The sequence below is a fragment of the Aricia agestis genome, chromosome 6 (genome assembly GCF_905147365.1).
Source record: "Aricia agestis chromosome 6, ilAriAges1.1, whole genome shotgun sequence".
In the NCBI taxonomy this organism is placed as follows: Eukaryota; Metazoa; Arthropoda; class Insecta; order Lepidoptera; family Lycaenidae; genus Aricia; species Aricia agestis.
This window is the reverse complement of record NC_056411.1, coordinates 18147431-18173875: the sequence shown is the minus strand read 5'-3', so window position 1 is coordinate 18173875 and position 26445 is coordinate 18147431. Positions and strand designations below refer to the sequence as shown.

The 26445-nt window shown below is 35.4% G+C and overlaps 1 protein-coding gene and 1 non-coding gene across 2 annotated transcripts in view; both read right to left on the bottom strand.

Annotated features, from left to right (window-relative positions):
* The window catches only part of LOC121727828 (somatomedin-B and thrombospondin type-1 domain-containing protein-like), a 62334-nt gene that overhangs the window by 16937 nt on the left and 18952 nt on the right, over positions 1 to 26445 (bottom strand). The window contains exon 2 of the mRNA XM_042115856.1: positions 20809 to 21119. Within this exon, the coding sequence (XP_041971790.1) occupies positions 20809 to 21040 (232 nt within the window). The 5' untranslated portion in view covers positions 21041 to 21119. The remainder of the gene's footprint in view (positions 1 to 20808; positions 21120 to 26445) is intronic.
* On the bottom strand, positions 21571 to 21642 carry Trnat-cgu. Its single transcript has one exon. It is a non-coding gene; the product is annotated as a tRNA-Thr (tRNA).

Here is a 26445-nt window from a genome sequence, read left to right as displayed (position 1 = left end):
TTTGGAAACCCCTGATCTAGAGTATACAGGTGTAACAAAACTAAGTGATAATAATAATTTAGGGTGCGTATGTGTCCCTTATATAGATCACTGTGAAAGTTGCAGCGCTGAAAGAGCAACATTTTTTTTAACTTTTGTATGGGCGAGCGTCATGACTCATGACGCTGGGGCGCTTGATGACGCTTGCCCATACAAATCATAAAAAACTGCTAAACAGGAATGGACAAAGTATACTTTTTATCCCAGAAAATTTTGGCACAACGGATTTGCGGGCGTCATCTAGTAAGAATATAATTTTTCGAGTGTATGCAATATTGCTACTACTATAATCTATCAACTATTCAATAGAAAAACTTCAAAATCTAACTCCAGAGTTAATAGACAAAGTTGTAAGTTGTGAAGCTCGCTAACTCTTCAACAGCGTCTGAAAGGCCCTATTATGAGAGTTAGCTCGACGTGTCCGACAGAGATTAACTCTTACTTCGCCATTACTAAATTAATTTTGCCAGACCGCTATTTATATTTCGAAAGTGTGTATGTCTTTCCGTACCCAAAGAATAAAAACGGGACCGTATTACTGAGACTTCGATGTCTGTCCGTCTGTCTGTCTCCAGGCTGTATCTCTAGAACCGCTATAGTTAGACTTCTGTTGGCGCTATGACAACAAATATTTTTTACCGACTTCCAAAAAGGAGAAGGTTATACGTTCGGCTGTATGTATTTTTTTTTGTATGTTCAATTTTTTTACATTATGACCCAATTATTGATGCTTTTCGTGATATTTTGCATCGAAGTAGATGTTTTTTAAGATTATTTCGCTGTTTGCAGACCGATTTTCAAAATTCTTGTGTTGTTGTATAGGGTGTAATCTTGATTTTGTATAATAATTACGAAAGTGGTGAGCTGATGATGGGATCTATGAGCAATCGAGGGAAATCCTTGAAATTTATCAAAAGACTCATAGTGGTTAAAATGTTGTTTCTAGTAACTTAAACATAATATTATGTTACGAATAAGAGAAAGTTCATACGAAGGTGTCTCTTGGTCCAAAGGCACTGAACAGAACTCCTGAACCTTTAAAGATAAAAGTTTGGAAATTGCAGCATCGCTTAGATAACTGCAAGCATTTACCACAATTTCGCTGACAGTAACATAATGTGAATAGTTAACATTCGTGGTGGTTATTTACGCATAAAGCCTTATGTTGTATATTAATTTGCTAGTTCTTGACTTCTTGTCGCTATTATTATTTGTTTTTTTCTGTAAATAATTTTGTGTTTAGTTTAGTAGCGCTGTGAAGCCACTCATTGGCCTCTGCAGAAAATCAGTGCAGCGGGCTTGCTTGCTGCGTTTGCTGAGCTGGGGCCAATTTTTGGTGTCACACAGCATTGTACTAGTTAATTTTATAATATTTTAGTCGAACTGTATACTTATATAATGATGTATTGTGTGATGCTAAAAATAAATCCATTCTTATTCTTATTCTAAATAACTAAAAAGAGTGAAATTATTATTTTTAACAAAAAATTAAAACCGACTTCCAAGGTAAGAACAATAATAATATGAACTAAAAAGTATTAAATAACTCTTACTCTATAATAATGCCTTTTTCAGAATTCGTCTAAATCTCAACTATTTCTGTACATACTACAGTCTTCATTACTTTGAAGTCGGTACCAGTCCCAAAAGCTTCAGATATTCTGACATTGACTGAACTCACGATAAAATTAGCTGGTACCGACTTCAAATAATGAAGACTGTATTATGTACAGAAATAGTTGAGATTTAGATGAATTCTGAAAAAGGCACTATTATAGAGTAAGAGTTATTTAATACTTTTTAGTTCATATTATTATTGTTTTTACCTTGGAAGTCGGTTTTATTTTTAGTTAAAAATAATAATAAAACAAAACGAAATTAATATTTTAGGTGGCTCTCATCCAACAGACGTGATTTTTTAGCCTTTTTTGCTCGTAATCAATAATGGCGACAGACGTAGGTACTTGAAAAATTCACAAAATACTAAATTAAATTTAATAATTAATAATAAAATTAAAATAAGTTAAATATTTAAAAGGGGCACCCATACTTTTTATCCCGAAAAAAATTACGGTTTCTAAATTAAATAAGATTAACTGAAACGTCTGTATAGGATTTGAAGACGTTAGTGAAAGAACCAGGTAAGTAACAGTTAAAAATTACCGTTTTTTGCATAAATGGAGGGCCGGAAAAAGGATTTGAAATAAAAAAAAACTGTGGATTTAATATTATGTAGCCAGATATTATATTAACCAGAATATTATGATGATGTAGGTAAGTTACAGGGTAGATATAGGTAGGTAGTACAGGGAAAAATTAGTCCTTATATTATAAAATGTTAGTTATCTGGTTCTTCCTCTCATCTCTTTATTTGTCGTATTCATTTCGTCCGGGACTGTAGTCGGGACTAGCATTTCCATTCCCGTTAAAAACCGGTCCAGTCGGTCACAGCTATTACCAAATTTGGACACCGGTGTCAATACTCCGAGTTCCATGTTCCGACTCAATGTCGGCTCATGTGCAAAGGTTTGAATGATAAAGATTTGAGTCTAATAATATATAAAATTCTCGTGTCACAGTGTTCATACTCCTCCAAAATGGCTCAACTGATTTTAATGAAATTTTGTATGTACAGTACATTCGTTAGGCCTGAGAATTATTTTTTATCTACTTTTTTGATACTAGAAATAATTTATGTGAGTATGTATATGGCAAAACAACATTTGCCGGGTCAGCTAGTTTTAGATAAATAGTTGTGTTTTATGTTGCTCGTAGAGTTTTAGAATGTGCCTAGTTAGTATAGCTAATGATCATCAATTGTTTTGTTAAATTCTCGTATATTGTGTTCATTATTGGATTTTTTAGGGTTCCGTAGCCAAATGACAAAAAACGGAATCCTTATAGATTCGTCATATCTGTCTGTCTGTATGTCTGTCTGTCCGTCCGTATGTCACAGCCACTTTTCTCCGAAACTATAAGAGACAAAAATGGAAAAATTGTTAAAAATTTTAGGGGCATTGGTAAAACTGAAACAAAAAAAAAATCATCTAACCTATGCGTGTGGGGTATCTATGAATAGGTCTTCAAAAATCATATTGAGGTTTCTAATATCATTTTTTCTAACCTAATTAGTTTGCGAGAGAGACTCTTCCAAAGTGGTAAAATGTGTGTCCCCCCTCTAACTTTTAAAGTATGATGTACATTACTATGAAAAATACCAACGAAAATTGGTTTGAACGAGATCTAGCTAGATTTTTTTTAAACGTCATAAATGGCTCCTTCCTTGGTCTAGTAGGTTTGATCGAAGCCTTATTTAACTTTCATTAAATTAACTGAAATATAAAAATAAATCAAAAACTTTTAATTCCATAGAAATAAACCTTCATGGGCGAGTCCAACTCGCACTTGGCCGGTTTTTATTAAATACGTATTGAAAGTCGCATTCCGTAAACTGGAAATAATACGAATGTACTTATAATATTATAGTCTATCCTGTACTCGGCGAAACATGCCGGTAACGGTCATTGGCTCCTTGTCAAAAACTTGTCATTTTCTATACAAAGCCGAGATTAACAACATCTGACACTTCTATGTCAATCGCGGTTGATATAGAAAATGACAAGTTTTTGACAGGGAGTCAATGACCACTACCGCCATGTTTCGCCGAGTACAGTATAGCATACCACCAATATTTATAATTTATATTATAATATAGTTTCTACTTATGAATCAATCCGGTATGAAAAAAAATAATTAAAGCCTATTTTTTACATTTAAATATGACAATCAGCATTAAATACTAGTTATAGGTTCTCATTTTATCATTACTTTAATGCAAGTCAAATACTCCCGATAATTTTCTTTCACACTTTTTAGCAATTTACCTCTTGAAATTGTCTTAACTTCTGTCCCCCAACCGAACAGTTACGACTTTACGAGTTTAGGTGGCGTTTATCCGGGACTCGCTAACTTGTTCAGGTAACTTCGACGAAAGCCGTACAATTTTATCGTACGCTAAATACTAAATATGTACACATCCATACTAATATTATAAGTGCGAAAGTGTGTCTGTATGTTACCTCTTCACATCCAAACCGCACATCTATTTATTACTAAATTAGATTAGAATATGACGCTCGTAACTCCGTTGCGCCAAAATCAGTTTATCGCGTGGGAATCGTACATTTTCCGGGATAAAAAGTATCCTATGTTCTTTCCCGGGACTCAAAGTATCTTCGTACTAAATTTCAGCAAACAATCTATTAAAAAAAAAACCTCTGTAATGTACCCAGTGTCCCTCTGATGATGACGAATCTAAAACCATAAAAAAATCATGTCATAATAATAATTCCTAATTCTCTCCTGACTACTCTCATCCCAATTTCGCAACAGGCCCATTAAAACGGTTCGGTCCGTTCACTATTTGCACAAAACTTGCCATTTAACAGCGCCCATTGTCTGTACAAAAGTATAGAAAAAACTGAAAAAACACGAGCGCTCCAAAGGACTGCATTTAATAAAGCCTGCCCAAACAAAGCGCGCACAAACAAATTAAAAAGTTTCGTTGTTCACGCGAATTCGACTCTAGGTATACTCTACACTCTACACTCTACACTCTACACTCTACAGTCCACACACTACAGTGTGGAATATTACTCACACTTTTGCTTATTATATAGACTTCGCCCCATTACTACATTTAAACATCACGGTAAAAAAATTATTCACAAAAAAAATACACTCACATAAAAAAAATTAAAGTATGTTTATACGTGGGAGAGCCATGCTTCGGCACGAATGGGCTGGCTCGACCGGATAAATACCACGTTCTCACAGAAAACCGGCGTGAAACAGCGCTTGCGCTGTGTTTCGCCGAGTGAGTGAGTTTACCGGAGGCCCAATCCCCTAACCCCTACCCTATTCCCTTCCCTACCCTCAACTATTCCCTTCCCTTCCCTTCCCTACCCTCCCCTATTACCCTATTCCCTCTTAAAAGGCCGGCAACGCACTTGCAGCTCTTCTGATGCTGCGAGTGTCCATGGGCGACGGAAGTTGCTTTCCATCAGGTGACCCGTTTGCTCGTTTGCCCCCTTATTTCATAAAAAAAACAAAAATGTTGGGATAGGCGATTTTTTTCAGACAACCTTTATGTTCATGGAAAACTCGCTTACATTAGAGAAGTATAATATATAGTGATTTGAATATATTATGTTGTGTGTACCTCTAGAGTTACAACTACGATGTACCCAGCGTCTTTTTTCACGTCGTGTCAAAGAAAATCTTAAAAAAGACTTCAACATTCAAATCCGACTTACGACTAACACAAAAACCTAATATTTTTAGTTTTTTAACCAAAAAAAATCATAACTAAACCCTCTTGGAGCTGTCAGGTAATGACAACAAACACTGAAACTGCAGATTCAGGAAATTATTTTGGTAATTCCATAGTAAGTATATTGTTAGCTTATATAGGTAGTATTATAAATTATAATACTTCAGTCCAGTCTAAAGAGTCAGAGTCCAGTCTAAATAATTATTCTGTATCCACATAATACCTTACTTCATCTAGATGAGCTTAAAAGGCTTCTAAGCTTGGGGTAACTTTACGTTGTTGAATATAGTGCATGTTTTGTTACAAAATATAATTTATGTTCTGTGCACTGTCTATAAATATTTCGTACATGTCTATTAAAATAAAATCAGATTGCAAAACAACAATTCCTTTACAAAATAATAAATATGCACAGCCGAACTTATGACCTCCTCGGCCCTTCTTTTAATACTTAGTATAGACTTATGGAGACACTTTGAACTCCGGAAAAAAATGGACATAGAATAGTTTTTATAAAAATATGTTAACTGATAAACCAATTTCAGTTGACGAACGGGCAACATCGAGTAATAAAATATAAAGCTTTTAAATTAATCTCAATACAGCACATTGTTTAGGACTCGCTGTATCACATACAGAATGATAGCATATCTATTGGCAGCTCATTACTCCCAGTGAGCTCTTTGTGCTGTTGTCCAGCTCGATATGCCGCATGGCGCAGACGAGCTGCGGTCGTGTGGTGTGTGGTCGCTGTAGCCGGCTACCGCGACTGTTGTGAATTTGTGGTTAGAGAATAGAAAAAAAATTTTATGTGCCTACACAGTTGAGATGTTTAAACCACATCGGGGTATACAGCAGCAAGCCATTGATAACTTACTTAGTTATACCTTATTGGTCTACAATATCATTGCTCTAAACTTTGCCGTAGCCAAGAAATAGAGTTGAAATCTTAGACAATAAATGATGCTTTTAGCGAGTCTGCGGAAAGAAGACGTGTGCCATGTTGTGGAGTCTGCAATATGATTTAATATCTCTATGTTTGGGATTCAATACAATATAATATTATAATATACTTAATATTATATCTCTGTTGAAGTTTCGACGAAATTCGTGTGCAATTTTTCTTGGTAGGTTTATAAACTCTGAAATTGATAGCGTTATAGACTCTTTAGGATATTATTTACTTTTTGTATTAAGAGGGCAAATAAAGCAAAAAAATCATAATCAATCATGATTTAGATGCTTTCGAGAAAATTTTAAGATTTAAGATTCATTCATCAAGCCCCATACGGTCACCGATGACTGAGATACAATAGAAATTCTATTGTGTCTCGTTTTTCCACGATCTATGTTTAAAAAATCGGTTCACAAACGGCGGAGTAATCGTTGAACATATCTAATATATAAAATTCTCGTGTCACAGTTTTCGTTGCCATACTCCTCCGAAACGGCTTGACCGATTTTGATGAATTTTTTTGAGCTTATCCGGTATCTATGAGAATCGGCCAACATCTATTTTTCATCCCCCTAAATGTATGGGGTAGTCCACCCCTAATTTTTTTTTTAATTTTTTAGACAAAATTTTTAATTTCTATTTTTTTATGATACAACATACAAAAATACATACAATCCTCAATTTTCACCCTTCTACGATCAACCCTTATTTTTTAATAGCCATTTTAGTAATTTAATCATTTTTCCTCTCCGGTCGAAAACTGATCAATCGTCATTTCATTAGTTATCCCCGCCAGTTATCTACAGGTGTCACTTCTGTTGAATAAATAATAGTAAATTAATACAACTCGAGACTGACGGTGACCATTGTTTTATTATACTTATTATACTATTATATTATACTTATTTAATCACTTCAATAAAATAATATGGGCGAAATACTTTATATGGCAAAGAAACGTTTGCCGGGACAGCTAGTACACAAATAAAAATAAAATATCCACAGCCGAACATATAACCTCCTCCTTTTTGGAAGTCGGTTAAAAAATGAAACAATTCATTGCTTATTATTAAGTAAAAAAATGAATTACAGGACCATCTATTTTGCTTTAGTCGCCCCCTCTCTATCTGAACAAGTTGTCGTTGACAGCAGTGGCCGGTCGCGGTCACGAGTAGCTCGTCCGCGAGCTCATAAATTAACTTTAGTCCTGTGAACGGCATGCAATGGCAAACGAAATTCCCTGAACAGGTGAATAGGAATTGGAAAATAGCTGGCTATAATAATATAATTATTGTCTGCTTTATTCAGCTGAAAATTTACATTAGCTTCATGATTGTCTGGTAATTAATTATAGCTGTGGTTAAAATTTAAAAAAATAATTAATTAACTGTAGTATAGCTGTTGACAGTTTAATGACGATTTTACGGCTTTGATCGCAATAATTGAGTAGGTACAAAGCCGAAAGTTCGGCTGTGTAGCCAAAGCCAAAGCCGAAACTTCGAGCACGTTAACACAAATTATAAACATAAAAAGTTTGTTCCAACGAGCTATTAAGAAATGTCCTTTTATCGATGAAGGCCTTATATGAAGAAGGGGTATATCATACAAAGATTTCTATTTAAACTGATGTTAAATAGAATTCTTTGATATCATATAGTACGACATATTCTGTGAGAACGACCTACATCTTGCTGTAACCAATAAAAGCGAAGAATCTGTGTAAAATGTGACGAAAAAAAACGCGGATCTTAATATAACGTGCTGACACGGACGAGGACTTGGGCAACAACTTGTTACGTTGTTGTTAATATAATTCCTTTTAACAGTATCCTATTTATATCATTTAAAGATATTACGGTTAGCGGTTGATCGAATCAAAGGGTATCAAATATCGGACTGTCCGGTCACTGCTTCGCATTGTGCTTCGGTACTCGCCGCTTCGCAACCCCCGCCCATTTCGCTTCTCCTCGCTTCGCTTCTCTACGCTTCGCTACAATCCGCTTCGCTTCTCCCCTCTTCGGTGCTCCCGCTTCAGAGCAGAAAGTAACAAAGTAAAGGGGGTAGTTGTAATTGGATATATTTTCCATTGAACGCTTTCGGTTTCCTTACGAGGAAGACGCCGAGTCCCAACTGTGAGGAGTGTAACGTTGTGGTCTGTGGAGGACGTCTATCACGTACTGATGGAATGTGTCCGGGCCGCGGCCGAGAGACACGATTATTTTTTTGTATTAATTTAATTATAAATTTCAAGTCGCATTTTGTAATAATGTTTTGTCCTCTCCGAATTCTACAGCTGCCAGAGGGCTTTATAAACTTTTTTAAATGTTGTGTTAGTCGGCGTTAGCATATTTTGTTTTTGTATCTTTTTTTTCTCTCTTTGTGTTGATTTTGCATTGTTTCTGTAATTAATATACTATGGGAGTGATGTTTTCCGCTGGGGAAAAATCTCCTGTGTAAAACAATAAATAAAATAAACTTGGATATATTTTACTATGTGGGATTTTGCGTGGTGTTCTTAAATGCTGCATGCGGCTTCCTCATGATGACCCATCATGATCGACAAGCGATGACAAACGTACTTATACATATTCATTATTCGTCTGTGATTGTCCCATAAAGTTAATATACCTAGCGGAATAGAGCAACAATCTCGAGCTGTCAAACGAAACCGAAATTGGCTTCACTGTGTGTAAAAATATGTGTACGTAAATGAATAATAATAATAATAATACACAAGCATGAATTTACAGTGCTGACTGGACGTCAAAAAATGAGTGCTGCTGTCATGTATCACACGTCTCTTTTTACCAAGCAGTGTTACTGATAGTGACATCTCTCTTGCTCAGGCCTTTGTTTCTCTATTCCGCTAGGTATATTACTTATTATACTTTATGGATTGTCCACGGTCGACGTAATACTAAAACTCTGAACAAAACTGCGAATAATTACCTATCACCTATAATGATATTTTCATACCAAATGTAGAAAACTTTAAAAGATTTCTTAAAATAAATTATGAAATGAAAGTTTATCATTATGGTACACTATGTTAATAACACCGATATAGAATACTATCCACAATATTATGGATTTTAAAAAGGATAAAATATATACCTTTATAAAAAATATTCGCCTAAATACACACAATTTATTATTTCATGCATTTTAATTACCCTGTGTCACTTCATAAAGTAAACGTTTGTTTTCATTTTCCCAGGGAAATTATGGGCATTTTCGATGCTCTATTTTATGCGATTTTATTATTATATTAAAGAGCAGTTATTAAAAAATGCTCAGCAAAGGAATATAATGAAGTATACTTACTACAATTTCTTATTGTTTTCTATCAACTTTTCAGAAAATTATAATTGGCCAAGTGCGAGTCGGACTCGCGCACGAAGGGTTCCGTACCGTTAAAGAGCGAAAATAGTGAAAAAAATATAGTGTTTTGTATGGGAGCCCCCTTATTTATTTTATTTTTAATATTAATATTAAAGTACACAATATACGGGGTGCAATTAAACCTTCCTGCCAAATTTTGATATATTGATCCTTGTTAAAAATAAAAATACACGTATTTTTACTTTTACAATCACTCAGTACTAAAATGTTGAGAAATAGCTTCCGAAAGTTATCCTAAAAAACACTACAATTAATGGACACGACGCGTCGCCCGCACGTGATGTGACCCCGCGCGCGCGCCTCCCCTCGCGTTACCCCCTCTCATTCCCCCGCGCCGCGAGTGACCGTTCTGCAATGATTTTAAATAGGATAAAATATGTCATTGAAAAAAAATAACACCCAATTTTTTTTGGTTAAATAGACTCCGTATGTTTAGTTTTGGTTAGATTAATTTCACTTTTAATAAATAACTTTGATTGCTCCTAAAGGAGAATTAAAACTCAACACTAACGACGCAACATGTTTTTGGTTGGCAACATTACCAGGTGGGGGGGGGGGGGGGGGGATAGGGGCGGCGCAGATGCTAAGTTTGAATAAGGCATATATATCTGCAAAAACCGTATTCAAATCGGATCAGTAGTTTTCGTGTTAAAGAAAAAAGTTTTATACAAAATCTTGCCCCCTCTTTTGTCCCCTTAGAAGGGTGAGGGGAAAAATTTTGTACACCAGATATTAAATTGGAAAATACAGTTTATAATATGATGTAAGTAAGTTTATTCAAGAAAAAAGTTTGATACAAAATCTGCCCCCTCTTTGGTCCGTTTGAGGGGGGGGGGGGGGATTCAAATCGGATCAGTAGTTTTCAAGTTAAAAAAAAGTTTGATACAATATCTGACCCCCTCTTCGCCCCCCTTAAAGGGGTGGGGGAAAAATTTTATACACCATATGTTAAATTGGAAAATACAGTTAATAATATGAAGTTAGTCCATTGAAGAAAAAAGTTTGATACAAAATTTGACCCCCTCTTTGGTGAAGGGGGAAAAATTTATACACCAGATGTTAAGTTGGAAGAAGATAAATATATCTGCGAAAACCGTATTCAAATCGGATCAGTAGTTTTCGTGTTAAAGAAAAAAGTTTGGTACAAAATCTTACCCCCTCTTTTGACCCTTTGGAGGGGTGGGGGGGAAATTTTTTGTACACCAGATGTTAAGTTGGGAGAAGACAAATATATCTGCGAAAACCGCATTCAAATCGGATCAGTAGTTTTCGTGTGATGCTGGAACAAACATACAGACAGACAGACAGACAGACAGACAAAAAACTAACCACAGTTTTGGCTTCTATAGCGGTGTAGTAACAGCCCCCGCTTATTATTTTTTGGATATCTTTAATGTACAGAATTGTCATTTCTACAGTTTTATTATATGTATAGATTTTATGCCAAATTTTAAAGCTTATTTAGCCCCCCAATTACAACTTTACCCATAAACTATTTATCATTGAGGTTTAAGGTTACGTCACTATCAGGTTTAAGGTTACGTCACTGTACGTAATATAAAGTACTGATTAAATAACGTAAAAAAGAAATAACAATCGAAAAAACTCGTGCATATGATGATACCACCTCTTATAGAAAGATGTTGGGCAAGCGTTAGCGCGATGCAAGAGACGCACGGTGCCATCTAGTATGAATTTTTGGAACTAACTTAATTTGAACAAATTTTCGTATTTTCACCCCCTTACAACCATTTTTTCCAGTAAAAAAGTAGCCCATGTCCTTTCTCAGGCTTTAGACTATCTGTATACAAAATTTCATTACAATTGGTTCGGTAGTTTTGGCGTGAAAGCGAGACACACAGACAGACAGAGATACTTTCGCATTTATAATATTAGTATAGATTGACTACTAGATACTCTGTACAATTATAAAATGTGAAAAAGTACGATTTCATTTTCTCAGTACTTATTTCCCTCTTTAAAGCAAAGCTTAAAAGTTATAAAAACTGGCAGAATAAGAAGTTTGCAACTAAATTAGGCCGTGCTAAGCTTGATCACAGTGTAAACAATAAATTTAAAGCTGCTGATACAAAAGTGCCATTGTTTACTTATATCGAACGTGCATTGTGATGTGACGGAGCAGGATATAAATGAGTATGTACAGAAAAGACCGGTGAGTCAGTTTCTGTCATAAAAATTAAGATGAAAAATCTCAGAAAGTACAATGCCTTTAAAATTTATGTAAACAAGTACAAAGTTAGCATGTTTCTAGACGCTCAATTGTGGCCCGCTGGAATAACATTTAGGCGATTTATCAATTTTAAATCATTTAATAATGAGGCACAGAAAAATAAGTTACAAAATGGATAGTTTACGGCCAAATAGATGTGTCTTAGCAAGCTATAACTGTAAGTCTATTAAGAGGTCAATGGAGGGTGTAAAAATGCTTTGCGACACAGCTGATATAATAGCACTACAGGAGACCTGGTTATTGCCGCACGAGCTTCCGTTATTAAATACGATCGACGACAACTTCTGCGCCTGGCACTTCTGCGGTGGATACCGCGGCGGGCCTGCTTATCGGGAGGCCATATGGAGGTGTGGCCCTATTATGGAAAAAAAGTGCATTTAAGTCAGTGTCAGTGATAAAATGTGACAATGTTCGTACTGCGGCAATAAAAGTAACAGTAGGCCATAGATCTTCTGTAATATTTAGTTATTATATGCTCACTAATTGTATTGAAAATTTACCTTTGTTTACTGAATGTTTAAGCAATATTCAATCTGTTATAGAAATTGAAAAGAACTGTGGGACCGTGGCATTTTACATTCTGGGCGACTTTAACGCGCATCCCAATGAATTATTTTATAATGAATTATTAAATTTTTGTGCAGATAATCAGTTGTATTGTGCTGATATAGATTTTCTAGGACTGCAATCTGGTAGTTTTACTTTTCGTAGTGATGCGCACGGATGTGTAAGGTGGTTAGACCATTGCATCGTTACCCAGTCAGCAAGGGCAACAGTTAACAATATATGGGTAAAGTACGATGTATATTGGTCTGACCACTTCCCACTTATAATTGAATGCAACATAAATAAGCTGAACGAAACAATTCAGTCCTCTTTTAAAAATGAGTATGCCAACATTATTTGGGGGGAAAGGCAGCCAAACCAAGTGCGTAAATATAATGAAATCTGTCACTCAATGCTCCGTGACATTAATTACCCTGCAGAATTAGAACATTGCAGTGGTATGTCATGTAAAAATACTGATCATCATATAATTATAGATAAATTGTATAATGATATTGTAAATGCTTTGTCGATTGCAGCTAAACAGAGCTATACTGTTAAAAGGCATAAAAATAAACATGTAGCCGGCTGGAACAAGTATGTAGCCGGCGCTCATAGGAGGCTAGAATTAAGTTTCAGAAATGGGTGTTAGCAGGAAAACCAACCAGTGGTATAATATATGAAGAAATGGTGATGACGCGTAAAATTTTTAAGTCGAAATTAAAATGGTGTCAAAATAGACAAGATCAATTAAAAATGGACATGCTAGCAACCAATCATTCGGCAAAAGATTTTAGAGCTTTCTGGAAAAATATAAATAAATTAAATGCCAAATCAAGTTTCTCTGTGACCGTCGACGGTATTCAGGATCATAAAATGATTTCTGATTTATTTAGAAACCATTTTACTGTAAAGTCATCCCTGGGTACTCATCATTGTGGTGGGAGTGATGTTGATACCATTATGACCGGATCACAGTGTACATTATTTACTGCCAAAAGCATATATAAGATTATAAAAAAAAATGCAAAGAGGAAAGTCGCCCGGTCATGATGGTCTCAGCATCGAACATTTTAAATTTGCTGGAGTACATTTGCCAAGAGTTCTGGCCATGCTATTTAATTTATGCCTGTGTCATTCATATTTGCCAGATCTTCTAATGCGTACCATAGTGGTGCCGATAGCTAAAAATAAAACGGGAGATTCGTGCGACAAATCGAACTATCGGCCTATCTCACTCGCTACTATAACAGCTAAGGTGCTCGATAGTCTATTGAACGGTTCTCTTGAACAATTTATTCATTTGCATGATGCGCAGTTTGGTTTCAGGGCAGGTCTGTCCACTGAAACAGCTATATTGAGCCTAAAACACACCGTCAGCTACTACACAAAGAGAAAGACGCCAGTGTACGCCTGTTTTTTGGACTTGTCCAAGGCATTTGACCTTGTACACTATAATCTCCTGTGAAAAAGGCTGGAAAGAGCGGGTGTACCCCCTGAAACTATTTGTCTTCTCAGGTACTGGTACTCAAATCAGACCAACGGAGTGAGATGGGCCGGTACTCTATCAGACGAGTACAAACTGGAATGTGGCGTGAGACAGGGTGAATTGAGTTCTCCAATCCTGTTCAATTTATACATCAACCAGCTCATTGAACGACTCAGCAATGCTTCATAGATGGCGTAAGTATGAACAATGTTAGTTATGCAGATGATATGGTGCTGCTGAGTCCCTCGATAGGTGGCTTAAGGAAACTCCTGCGCATATGTGAGTTATACGCGGAGGAACACGATCTTAAATATAATTCTAAAAAGAGTGAATTGCTGATTTTCAGAGCAGGAAAGAATTGTCCTGAACGTGTTCCTCCAGTGTATCTGAATGGAGTTGCCTTAGAGCGGGTACAAAAGTTTAAATATCTGGGTCATATTGTGACCGATGACCTCAGGGATGACGAGGATATGGAGAGGAACGCAGAGCGTTAGCGGTTCGAGGTAATATGCTCGCCCGTAGATTTACCCGTTGTGCAACTCGAGTGAAGATCCTATTGTTCAAAGCTTTTTGCCAGTCTTTTTACTCGGGTGCCCTATGGGTTGGGTATAGGAATCGAACCTATGATACTCTGCGCGTCCAGTACAACAATACTTTCAGAATACTGCTGGGACTACCGTGGCGCTGTAGCGCTTCTGGTATGTTTGCCTCTGCACGTACCGACGGTTTTAAAGCGGTAATACGCAAAAAAACAGCCTCACTTTTCCACCGTCTACGAAAATCCAACAACAGCATTCTGAGAGTCATTGCGGATAGATTTGACTGCCCTATCCAAGAACATTGGATAAGGATAGTCAAAGGAGTAATTTAAGTTTCAAGGGAAAAATTTTTACTAACATCACTAACATATTTAATATTTTATTATTGTCATTATCATTTTGTAACTAACACACTAACAACACTATGAGCATATTGTCTGAAATAAATGTTTTCATTCATTCATTCAAAGCTTCAAAGCTTCAAAGCTTCCTACATCAGCAATAATATGTACAAACCATAGAGGGATTATATTTTTTATACCGTAAAATCGCTATTATTCACGGATCTTTGAAAATACCCTTTAAACCCTAAAACACCTATACGTTTCCACCATATAACAGAATAAAGTGTGAATTCGTTATCCAGTGAAAAGCTTCAATTATTTTGAGCATGCGTTTATTATTCAGACAAAGCCGAGAGGCCCCGAGTTTTATTTTAACAAACCATAGGCTTTCAGCCATTCATATTCAGTTTATCGGGGTAAATAAGGTGCGCATTCACAAACAAATTGAAGGAAAAAACGCGGGAAATGTAGCTAGTGACGCCATCTTGTTTGATGTTTCAAAATGGCGCATATGTTTCTTTCCATTTTTTCTAAATATTTACATTAAGCTAAGCATTCATTTCTAACATAAGTATAACAAAATCCAAGAAGCCATTAATTTTTATGGAAGTAAATATCCATCCAGCCTTCAGGAGTTGAAATTAATTATTTATCTAATTCTAGTTCCGAGTCTTACTGCAGCACTAAGATACGAATATTAATTACTTAATTGCAATTAAATGAAGATTTTGGTAGATAATATATTATGGGGCTTAATATATGTCATGTCAAAATATTTATTTAATTAATCTCTGAATGCAACAGATACGAAATCGAGTATAAGAGTGGGTTAACTATAACTGTAACTTTAACTATAACTTATATACGTATATGTGGTAGAGCCATGCTACGGCACGACTGGGCCGGCTCGATAGGAGAAATACCACGGGCTCACAGAAACCGGCGTGAAACAGCGCTTGCGCTGTGTTTCGCCGAGTGAGTGAGTTTACCGGAGGCCCAATCCCCTACCCTATTCCCTTCCCTCCCCTACCCTATTCCCTCTTAAAATGCCGGCAACGCACCTGCAGCTCTTCTGATGTTGCGAGTGTCCATGGGCGACGGAAGTTGCTTTCCATCAGGTGACCCGTTTGCTCGTTTGCTCCCTTATTTTATAAAAAAACTATAGTGCAAAATGTCAAATCTTTGGTTAAGGACGCCATAACTATAACAGCTCATACATCGACATTTTTTCGTGAAAATTTAGTATGGCTTAAAGACCAAAGTGTTGTCAAATAACAAATATTTTTCCTGACGATTTTTAAGGATAATAATTCAATTTTTTATACTCTCAATCGCATTAACTGCAGCTTTAATAAAAAAATAAACGCGACAGACATCTGTCAAATTCTGTGGTCAAAGTTAAGGTTAAAGTTATGTCAGCCAACTTTGAGCATAACTATAACTACAGCCACGCCTCTGGTGCAACCATAAAGTTAATATACCTAGCGTAATAGAGAAACAAAGGCCTGAGCAAGAGAGATGTCACTATCAGTAACACTGCGTGGTAAAAAGAGACTACATGACAGCAGCACTCTTTTTTTGACGTCCAGTCAGCACGTGCCGCACGTTGACAATTTAATCTCATAGAATTCATGTTCAATCATGGTTGTGTAAGTGTATACGTACACATATTTTTCACACAGATGAAAACCAATTTCGGTTTCGTTTGACAGCTCGAGATTGTTGCTCTGCTAGGTATATTAACTTTATGGGTGCAACCCAATCTTAGCAAAGTTAATACTTACTGCCTCTTGAAGCCTGTAGAAATTTTGTAGGAACAGAACGTTTATAAAAATTCACAAAACGAGGTACATACTGTAGTAATTTTTCTGTCAAAAAACTTACACGTTCGAAAACAAATACGTTCGTTAGTGCCTCGTCTCCCATTTTGAAAGTAACTAAATAAAGACACATAGTAAAACTTACTATAAATAGTTCATTGTAACTGAAACTAGGTAACTTGTAACTTATATGTTACTCGTAATGATAGAAACTTAGCGACTTAATTATGTGTTCTAGTTCTTTTGACGTACGCAAGACCTAGAATTTTCCTTTTGAAAATTGCCTTGAACCTACTTCTTGAACTACATAAAACGGCTACCTGTATTTTCAGTCTTTGGTTTCTTTACTAACCAACTTCAATAAAGGTTCGGCGATTGACCTCTATGTATGGTTTGTATGTACATACGAGTATACTATGATTTTGGTTTGCACATTTCGGTTTTCATTTTTGCCATGTAAATATACATGCTATATTATATTTACTTAATATAAGCTGTAGTATAATCAGGAGAGCTTTTTTAAAACAACATAATTTATAATATATTTCTAATACACAATATTTAGGGCCTGTTTCACCACTTTCTGATAAAGTGCCTAATAGGCTATTCACAACTTTTTTGACAGATTCTCCATACTTGATCTGTCAAGTTTCAAAATTGGTGGATAGCCTTATCAGAAAGTGGTGAAACAGGCCCTTAATCTTGAGTCTTGACTACACTTTAAGCTTTTCTATTCATGAAACTATAATAACTCACGAATAAACTCTCCTTAAAAATTCATAACTGTCGAGAGCTAAGTAAAAAGACAGCGCGTCTTCATATTTCACACTTCTTATAATGGTAGCACCGTCGATGTACCATTTTCTGGATGTAGAACTAATAATAAAAATCGAGGAGCTGGATTCTCTTTAAGAAAATGCCCAAGTTTTGACTTCATGTTGTTCAGCCTTTAGGTTTGTGATAGATATTGTGATATTGCTTTAAAACCATTATCACAATTCACAACATTATAAAATGTTATTATGAGTTTATCCTCTCATTAAAATTATAATAACATTAATTGCTTTAATCGTTGAATATTGGATGAAACACAAATTTCGTGTGAAAGCGCAGAAAAAGCTTAAAATAAATAAAATCTAGTAGAGGCACGTCATCACTCGAAGAAAATTCTACGAAATCAATATATTATCTGTACTTTAATAATATGTAGTTTGGATTTTTTAAGCACAAAGACAAAATATGTTGTATTTGTACGAAATATCAAAATAATCTTCGTAATTCCGCTATAAACCTCATAGTACCCCGACGGGTGCTAAATGTATTTGCATGTTGATTGTTGTACCTATTTGTGTGCGACATCCTGAATATTGTGCGTCGTGGGGCGACACGAAACCGCCACAAATGAGAAATTGCAGGGCGGAATACGAGAACAGTCGCAAATTCACAATGAGACGCCACCGTGAAATATTAAAAATTACTATTCACTTCCGAACTCATACGTAAGAGCCTTTTAATATTCCTTCCTCTAGACCAGGGGTCACCAATTAGTTTTTAAGACATGAAGTGACCTTCGCGGTCAACACAGTTCAATGATATTCTATGTTAGAAACTCATTGACACAGTTTATATAAAAAAAATCATTAAACAAAGGAAATTACAAAGGTATTTTTAGATATCAATGAGAAAAGTAACCATTTTTTGTAGCTAATTGTCTCTCTGAAGTTTGGAGTGAAATATTGGTGCAAGCTATAGATATTGACATTAAATCCTGGAGATGCTCAAATCCTGAGATGAACGAAGATCATCTTCGAACATGCTCGGTCCGCACACAATAGGTCGGCGGTCCGGATGCGGACCGCGGTCCGCCATTTGGTGACCCCTGCTCTAGACTATAGTAGTTTATTGACTGAGGGCCTTGTTACATCTACCGAGTAGAGTCGCGGGACAGAAGTGATACAGTGCTCTCGGCCAATCAAATTTTCTGTTTGCACTGTCTCGCTAGTCGCCACTGTATTCGGTAGCTGTAATCAAGTCCGAGTGCTGAAGAAATAATCTGCAGCTTGTATAGCTTTATATACTGCACACGGCACGACACAACAATGTGATTTATCACATTAAAACATAATTTAATGTAAATTAATATAATATGTACGTATATTATGTACAATGTACCATCGAGGAAATTGATTCCTAGGCAGTTGACGGACCTATGTCATTTGGTCGGCTTATGTCAATTCAATGTTAGCTGTGATCGGTCGGCGGGGTTTGACATAACGCGACCAAATTACTGGTCCGCCGTCTGCCTAGGAATCAACTTCTCTGATAGTACATAGTAAATCTTAGAATTAACCAAGGTAATGGTAGATATTTATTTTCAATAGCATGAAAGACTGATAAAAAATACAGGATTTTGTTATGTTATAATTTAATGTACGCTTAAAATTGTTTAAGATGCAGATTTCTTTAAACAAGGAATACAAAAGAAGTTAATTCGTAAAAAAAATAACTGTCATTAGAATTACTAAGGTGACCACGAGCGCCAAGTTTGCGGGACAAATGCAAATATGGTTCTAAGCTGAAAAGCCGAGGCTTAGTATGAATTTAATACTAAGAGCTTTATCACTTGACACAGGAGGTTACGGCCAAGTGTATGGAAATTACATACAACTCATACAAGGCAGACCGCACCGTGGATTAGCATTTTATCATCGATATAAGCTTTATGGATTATTGCTCGTAAACTTCGGAGCTGATAAAAAAGGAAAAAATTCAGATCAGTTTGTATACAAATCCGCATTTTATGTAACCAGATTATACTTATTATAGTTAAGTACCTAGAAAGTTACCTTTGATAAATAAAAATACATTATTATGATTTTTAAGTTTTCCTTTTTCCAACCCTAACAAAAGAAACCCAGTTTTCATACTACAAAATATATTGAAAAAATTAAAATAAAACCTTATTTTATTTGCTTACCGTAAACTGAAATAATTATTGTTATTGTTTTATTATATTATTGTAGGAGTAATAAGCTTAATTAAACCGTGGTTTAGGTTTTAAGTAACTCCACTTGATTAAAATATTTTATTTCGCTATCCGTAATTTAATTTCGCAAAAGGAAGATATTACGAGATCATTTTGAATCGAAATTGCTAACGCAGATACATTTAATTTTATTAAGAAAGTAATTATGATTCCTCTTAATGCGTATGTTGGAAATTAAATGAATCATATTTCATTTGTGATCCTCATGTGTCATACGCTGTTACTATTATGGAAAATATAATATTATGCCACGAATAAACGAATTTACTATGATTTTTGTTTACATTTAGATAGCTAGATCTTTCTCTATTAAACTTTACTAAAAATAATGTAGCACGCGTATTATATTTTATTGTATTATCTCTGCTTGCTTGCTACTTCTACATTTATTATAATATGTGACTTATAATATTAAAAACACCTTTTGAATTTTTATATAAAATGCGAAGAAACTTTTTCCTCAACCTAATAAATAAGTATCTAAAAGTAAGCAAATTTTCGCATAGCATCACATATTTGATATCATTATAGATAACCTAGTTTTTAAGATATAAAGTGGATCTAGATTCGTATCTAGGCTTTTAATCTGATTTGACCCCATTAAAGAGATTTGAAGTGTCTAAAAGTTCTGCGCATAAAATTATGTAACTACAGTCTACGGCATTTTCAATTTCTATCTTATATTTTGCGACCTTCGGCAATGGGAAGCGAGAACTTCTGTAATGAAAATGGGACAAAGGAAGGACTTCCTCGAAGTAGATATGAATATAAGTAAACAATTTCGAGCAAGGAAACTTCACTAAGTGCGCGGGGTTGCAAATATTTATTTTAAAACCTATCGCCTTTTTTGATGAATTGAAAAAAAGGTTTAACTGCAAATGTTAAAAAATAAGACGTGTTTTAACTTGACTTGAGATATAAAGAGGACGCTGAAAATTATGACGAGCATTTTTTCCCCGCCTTTCTATAACACAAGCAACGGCTTATTTGGTCGTAGCCTAGTCGTAGCGGCATAATATCACAAGTATTTTTATAAATAAATTACCTCCACAAGTTTCTCTGAAGTCCGGACAGCAGTCTCCCAACTTCAAGCACGCGTGGTCACAGTAGCAGGGCTTGTCAGTTAGGTCCTCTATGATGGCGTTCTGGTGCGCCTTCTGCACCACGCACGAGCTGTCGCGCCCCTGGCAGCACAGGTTGGCGTCCCTGCAGTAGTTGGCGCCGCAGTTTCCCGCCAAATAGATGAGACTGGTAAAGCATAGCCAGTACCGCAACATTTTGGAACGCTTTTGAATTTTGACAGGTTGTTATTTTGACAGGTTGTTTTTTTATTTTCTTGTTTATTCGACAGTGGACCTGTAACAATGACAACAAATATTTTGTAAATTAAAAACAACGTAAAGTTTTTAACTAATATATATTTTTATAGAGGTTTTAAACTATTAAAATTATTACATTTGCAGCGATTAACGAATGAAAAATATAAACAAACTGTATTTTGTGTTTGCTAATGGCTCAAAAGAAATTTCACGTAAATAACAATAATAAATTATGTAATATTGTATACATATTTATAAGCAAAAGTATGTAAAAAACGTCTATGATTATTCGGGTTAATTTACTTATTCTCACTTAGTTAGCAAGAAATAATGATCATTACAAAAAGTACATGAAAATAATTAAATATGCCCATGCACGGACATGTTACGCGTTTTTATTTTTATGTAGTAGTAAAATAAATATGAAATTTACCCATAAATAAAAATAAAGTTATTAAAGCAATAATAAAAAGATTAAAAGAGAAGGCTGCCTCCTGTGAGGTTTGAACTCACGACCCCTGGTTTACGAGACCAGTGCTCTACCACTGAGCTAAAGAGGCTTATGCTGTGAAGTCGAAATTATCGACTATAACATTTGAACTTTATTGCTGATAATAGACTTTATCAGCGCCATTAAAATTATGTATTATTATTCAATTAACTACTTAAATAATCTTAACTTTTATTTAAAAAATAATATTTTATTGTGAAATAGTTAAATTGCAGTTAAGAAATAATAAAATCTAGGCATTACACATAATAATTAATTCCTAATTTATTCTAGAAATAAGCTTTAATTTCACAAGTCGGTGGAAAATAATTTAAGTACTTACTTAATTAATAATAATTTTACAAAAAATTAACTTTTAACGAATCGACTTTCAAACTGAAAAAGTATCATCAAAATCGGTTCATATAAGTTATCCGCAAACAATATTTAAAAAAAGCACAAATTATGTATACGGTCCATAAAGTTAATATATTCCGCTAGGTATATTAACTTTATGACACGGTCGAACTCGAAGTAAGAAATCTCCTTTTTTGAAGTCGGTTAAAAAACAAGGTTTTGTGACCTGTGCGAAATGAGTAATGACATAAGGATGAATTCTGTACAAACAATGAAAAAAACAGGACGGACTCATTACGAAAACGAGAATAAATTTCAGAATAGAGACAATAAGTATACGGTACTTATTTAAAAAAAAAAAACTTTTAACTTTCTATTTTTAAACCAAACGAAGGGATTGAAAATGTAGTCTAGCTATACTCTACAAGTAGTACTACAAGAGTACTAAACATTAACGGTCTTACCACAAAAGACTTAAACACCTGTTGGACAGTTTAAGAAAATAAATAATCGGCCAAGTGCGAGTCGGACTCGCGCAGGTAGGGTTCCGTACATAGAGCAAAATGAGGCCAAAAATTGTGTTTTTTGTATGGGAGCCCTTGATTTTTTATTTTATTTTAATATTATTATTAAATATTAAATTACACATATAATTATACGAGCTCTTGCCCGCGGCTTCGCTCGCGTTAAGAAGTATTATTATATACAAACTTTCATCCCCTATTTGAACCCCTTGGGGTTGGAATTTATCAAAATCCTTTCTTAGCGAATGCCTACGTCATAACATCTACCTGCATGCCAAATTTCAGCCCGTTCCGTCCAATGGTTTGGGCTGTGCGTTGATAGATCACTATGTCAATCAGTCAGTCACCTTTGAGTTTTATACAGGGTGTAACAAAAACAAGTGATAATACTTTAGGGTGTGTACGTGTTCCCTGTAGAGATTTTACTGTGAAAGTAGCAGCGCTGAAAGACCAAAATTTTTTTTCACTTTTGTATGGGCAAGGGCCCGAGCGTCACGGGTTCCCCCATACAAAAGTGAAAAAAATTTTTGGTCTTTCAGCGCTGCTACTTTCACGGTGAACTCTCTACAGGGAACACGTACACACCCTAAATTATTATCACTTGTTTTTGTTACACCATGTATATATAGAAGGACTTAAAGAAAAATTCAAGTAAGTAGTAGGTACTATCAGAGAAGTTGATTCCTATGCAAATCGAGGACCTAAGTAGTTTGGTTGCGTTACGTCAAACCCAGCTGACAGATCACAATTAACATTGAATTGACATATTCGACCAAATAACGTTGGTCTGTCAATTGCATAGGAATCAACTTCCTCGATGGTTACTGTAACCTGTTGCCATTATTGATATCTAAGAGCAAAAAAGGCCAAAAATATGACGTTGTTGTATGGGAGCCTCCTTAAATATTAATTTTATTTGGTTTTTAGTATTTGTTGTTATAGCGGCAGCCGGCAACAGATATACACAATCTGTGAAAATTTCAGAATTCTAGCTATAGCGGTTCTTGAGTTACAGCCTGGAGACAGACGGACAGACGGACAGACATCAAAGTCTCAGTAATAGAGTCCCGTTTTTACATACTCAGTAATAGGGTCCCGTGTTTGGGTACGAAACCCCAAAAATTCAGTACAAAAGGTCTCAAACAATAGCTGTTCAATAGCTCTTTTGTGGTAGACCGTAAAGCTTCACGCACATTGTGACAGAGCACAACGGAGCGGGCAGCATTTTTCATACAAGTTTTAAAACCCATGACTACTCATCGCGCGTTCTACTTGTACCAAAACGCGGCCCGTGCCGCTCCGCACAATGTGCGCTTTAGGGTGCGGATTTTCATCATATTTACAGATAGCTGCGATCAATCAGCTTCGTTTGCGAATTGGCAGCCAGTTGGAAATGAATTATGAATATCTAAATACAGATAACAAATATATCAGTAACGATGCCAAGTGAAAAATGTTTAATATTCATAGTCGATGCAGATTCTGCAGATGGATTTTGATTGGATTTTAACGGCATTTTTACAATCAATAGTTGAAGAAAACTGATATTATGGAAGTTAGATTTAAGAGGATTAAAATAAAATAACAGGACGGAGCGTTTGTTGAAAGATCATGTATTCGAGAGAGAGGACCACAGATTATTCATAGACTATAGATGCGTTCATTATAGAATATAAAATAATATTAGGTTGCGTTCATATTTCATCATGCTCCCTTGAACGCAGACCCATGCCGGTCAGGAACTGATGATGCTTCGGTTTTGCCAAGGCTTTGGTCAGGCAGTCAGCAAGCATCATGTTTGTAGGTATATATTCAACATGAATGTCACCGGACTTGACCTTGTCTCGTATGAAGTGGTGACGTACATCAATATGCTTGCTCCTAGTATGATAAGCAGAATTACCTGTAAGTTTAATCGCACTTTGATTATCACATAATAAGGTAATACTAGTAGCCTTAGTGGAAGGCCACAATTCACAGTGTAATTGTCTCAGCCACAGAGCCTCCTGAGTCGCAGCTGAGATAGACATGTATTCTGCCTCGGTAGTTGACAGAGCAATAGTTTGCTGCCTCTTTGAGTTCCAAGATATGGCAGCATCTTGACACATAAAAACATATCCAGTACAGGATCTTCTTTCTTCTGTACAGGATGCCCAATCAGAGTCACAGAATCCTATAATTTCCTGATTAACAGTACTTTTGTATAATATCTTTAGATTCTTAGTTCCTCGAAGATAGCGAAATATTCTTTTAACTGCTATCCAATGTTCTGATGTAGGATTTTTACTATAACGGCTAAGTGTATTAACAGCATAACAAATGTCTGGGCGTGTTCCCTGAGAAATATACAATAAGCAACCTATGGCTTCTTGATAGGGTACATCCACTGAAACATTATCTGAAAATTTAAGGTCACATTCCATCGGTGTTCCCACAGGTTTGCATGTCTCCATTCCAAATCGTTCCAGTACATTTTCTATGTTTTTAGTTTGATCTATGTAAATTCCATTTTCATCATATTGAATGCGCAGGCCAATATAGTAACTAGCTTTTCCCAAGTCCTTCATATTGAAATTTCTTAATAAATTACTTTTAATATCATTTGCAAATTCTGCATTGTTATAAAGCAGTAACAGGTCATCAACATATACAGTTAATAACAGTATATTTTCTTCAGTATGAATATAGTAAACACATGGATCCAACTGTGACTTTTTAAATCCAATTTTGAATAAGTACTTATCTAATTTTTGATTCCAAGTTCTACTTGCCTGTTTCAAGCCATAAATACTTTTGTTCAGTTTACAAACTTGGTCTCCTTTTTCATAATTGGGTGGTTGTGTCATGTACAACTCTACATTAATTTCACCTTGCAAGAAGGCTGTGATAGCATCGAGCTGTTCAATCAGTAGGCGATATTTAGCTGCCATTGCAAGTAGATATCTGATAGATGTTAGGCGTACCACAGGTGCATAAACATCATTATAGTCAATTCCATATACCTGTTCATATCCTTTTATTACCAATCTCGCCTTATATTTAGTAATGTTTCCATTTGCATCTAACTTAGTTTTAAAAACCCACTTACATGGTATTGCTTTCTTTTCAGGCGGCAATTTACAGAGCGTCCAGGTGTTGTTTTCTATTAACGAATGTGGCGCAGTGGAAGCGTGCTGGGCCCATAACCTGAAGAAAACTGATATTATGGAAGTTAGATTTAAGAGGATTAAAATAAAATAACAGGACGGAGCGTTTGTTGAAAGATCATGTATTCGAGAGAGAGGACCACAGATTATTCATAGACTATAGATGCGTTCATTATAGAATATAAAATAATATTAGGATGCGTTCATATTTCATCAATAGTAAACGATACTCTTACTTTATGATAAACTAAGTAGATGACGCCCGTAACATTTACGCATTTCAATTATCTTATATCTTTAAACGAGCAATTCTTGTATATATGTTACGCTCAAAGACCGAAAACGCTCAGTGAGCGAAAAAATGGCTCACAACGCGTTGTGGTAATAGTGAAAACGGCCACGACGCGTTCTGGTAATCACAGAAATACGTAATCACAGAAATACCACATAGCGAACTTCGTGTCGTGGCTGACGTGCTATTCGACCACGCGTGTATATGTGTATATATATATATATTAGACCGGTTCAAAAAAATCGACTTTTTTTTTTTTCAAAACCCGCAGTGAAATATCTTCCTAGTAATGAAAAAAGAAGCCTGTGAAAACGGGAGCTCTTAATCTTATGTTTTTTCTGTCAGTTCACTCCTTCAAAAGTTATTCGAGTTTAAAATCCAACATGTACAAAAAAAAAAATAGTCGATTTTTTTGAACCGGTCTAATAAATATATATATATATATATATATATATATATATATATATATATATATATATATTGGGGCAGCTGCCCCCCCCCCTCCCCCATTCTTTATAAACACCTAGGTACACCTGGGTACGCCCATGAACATG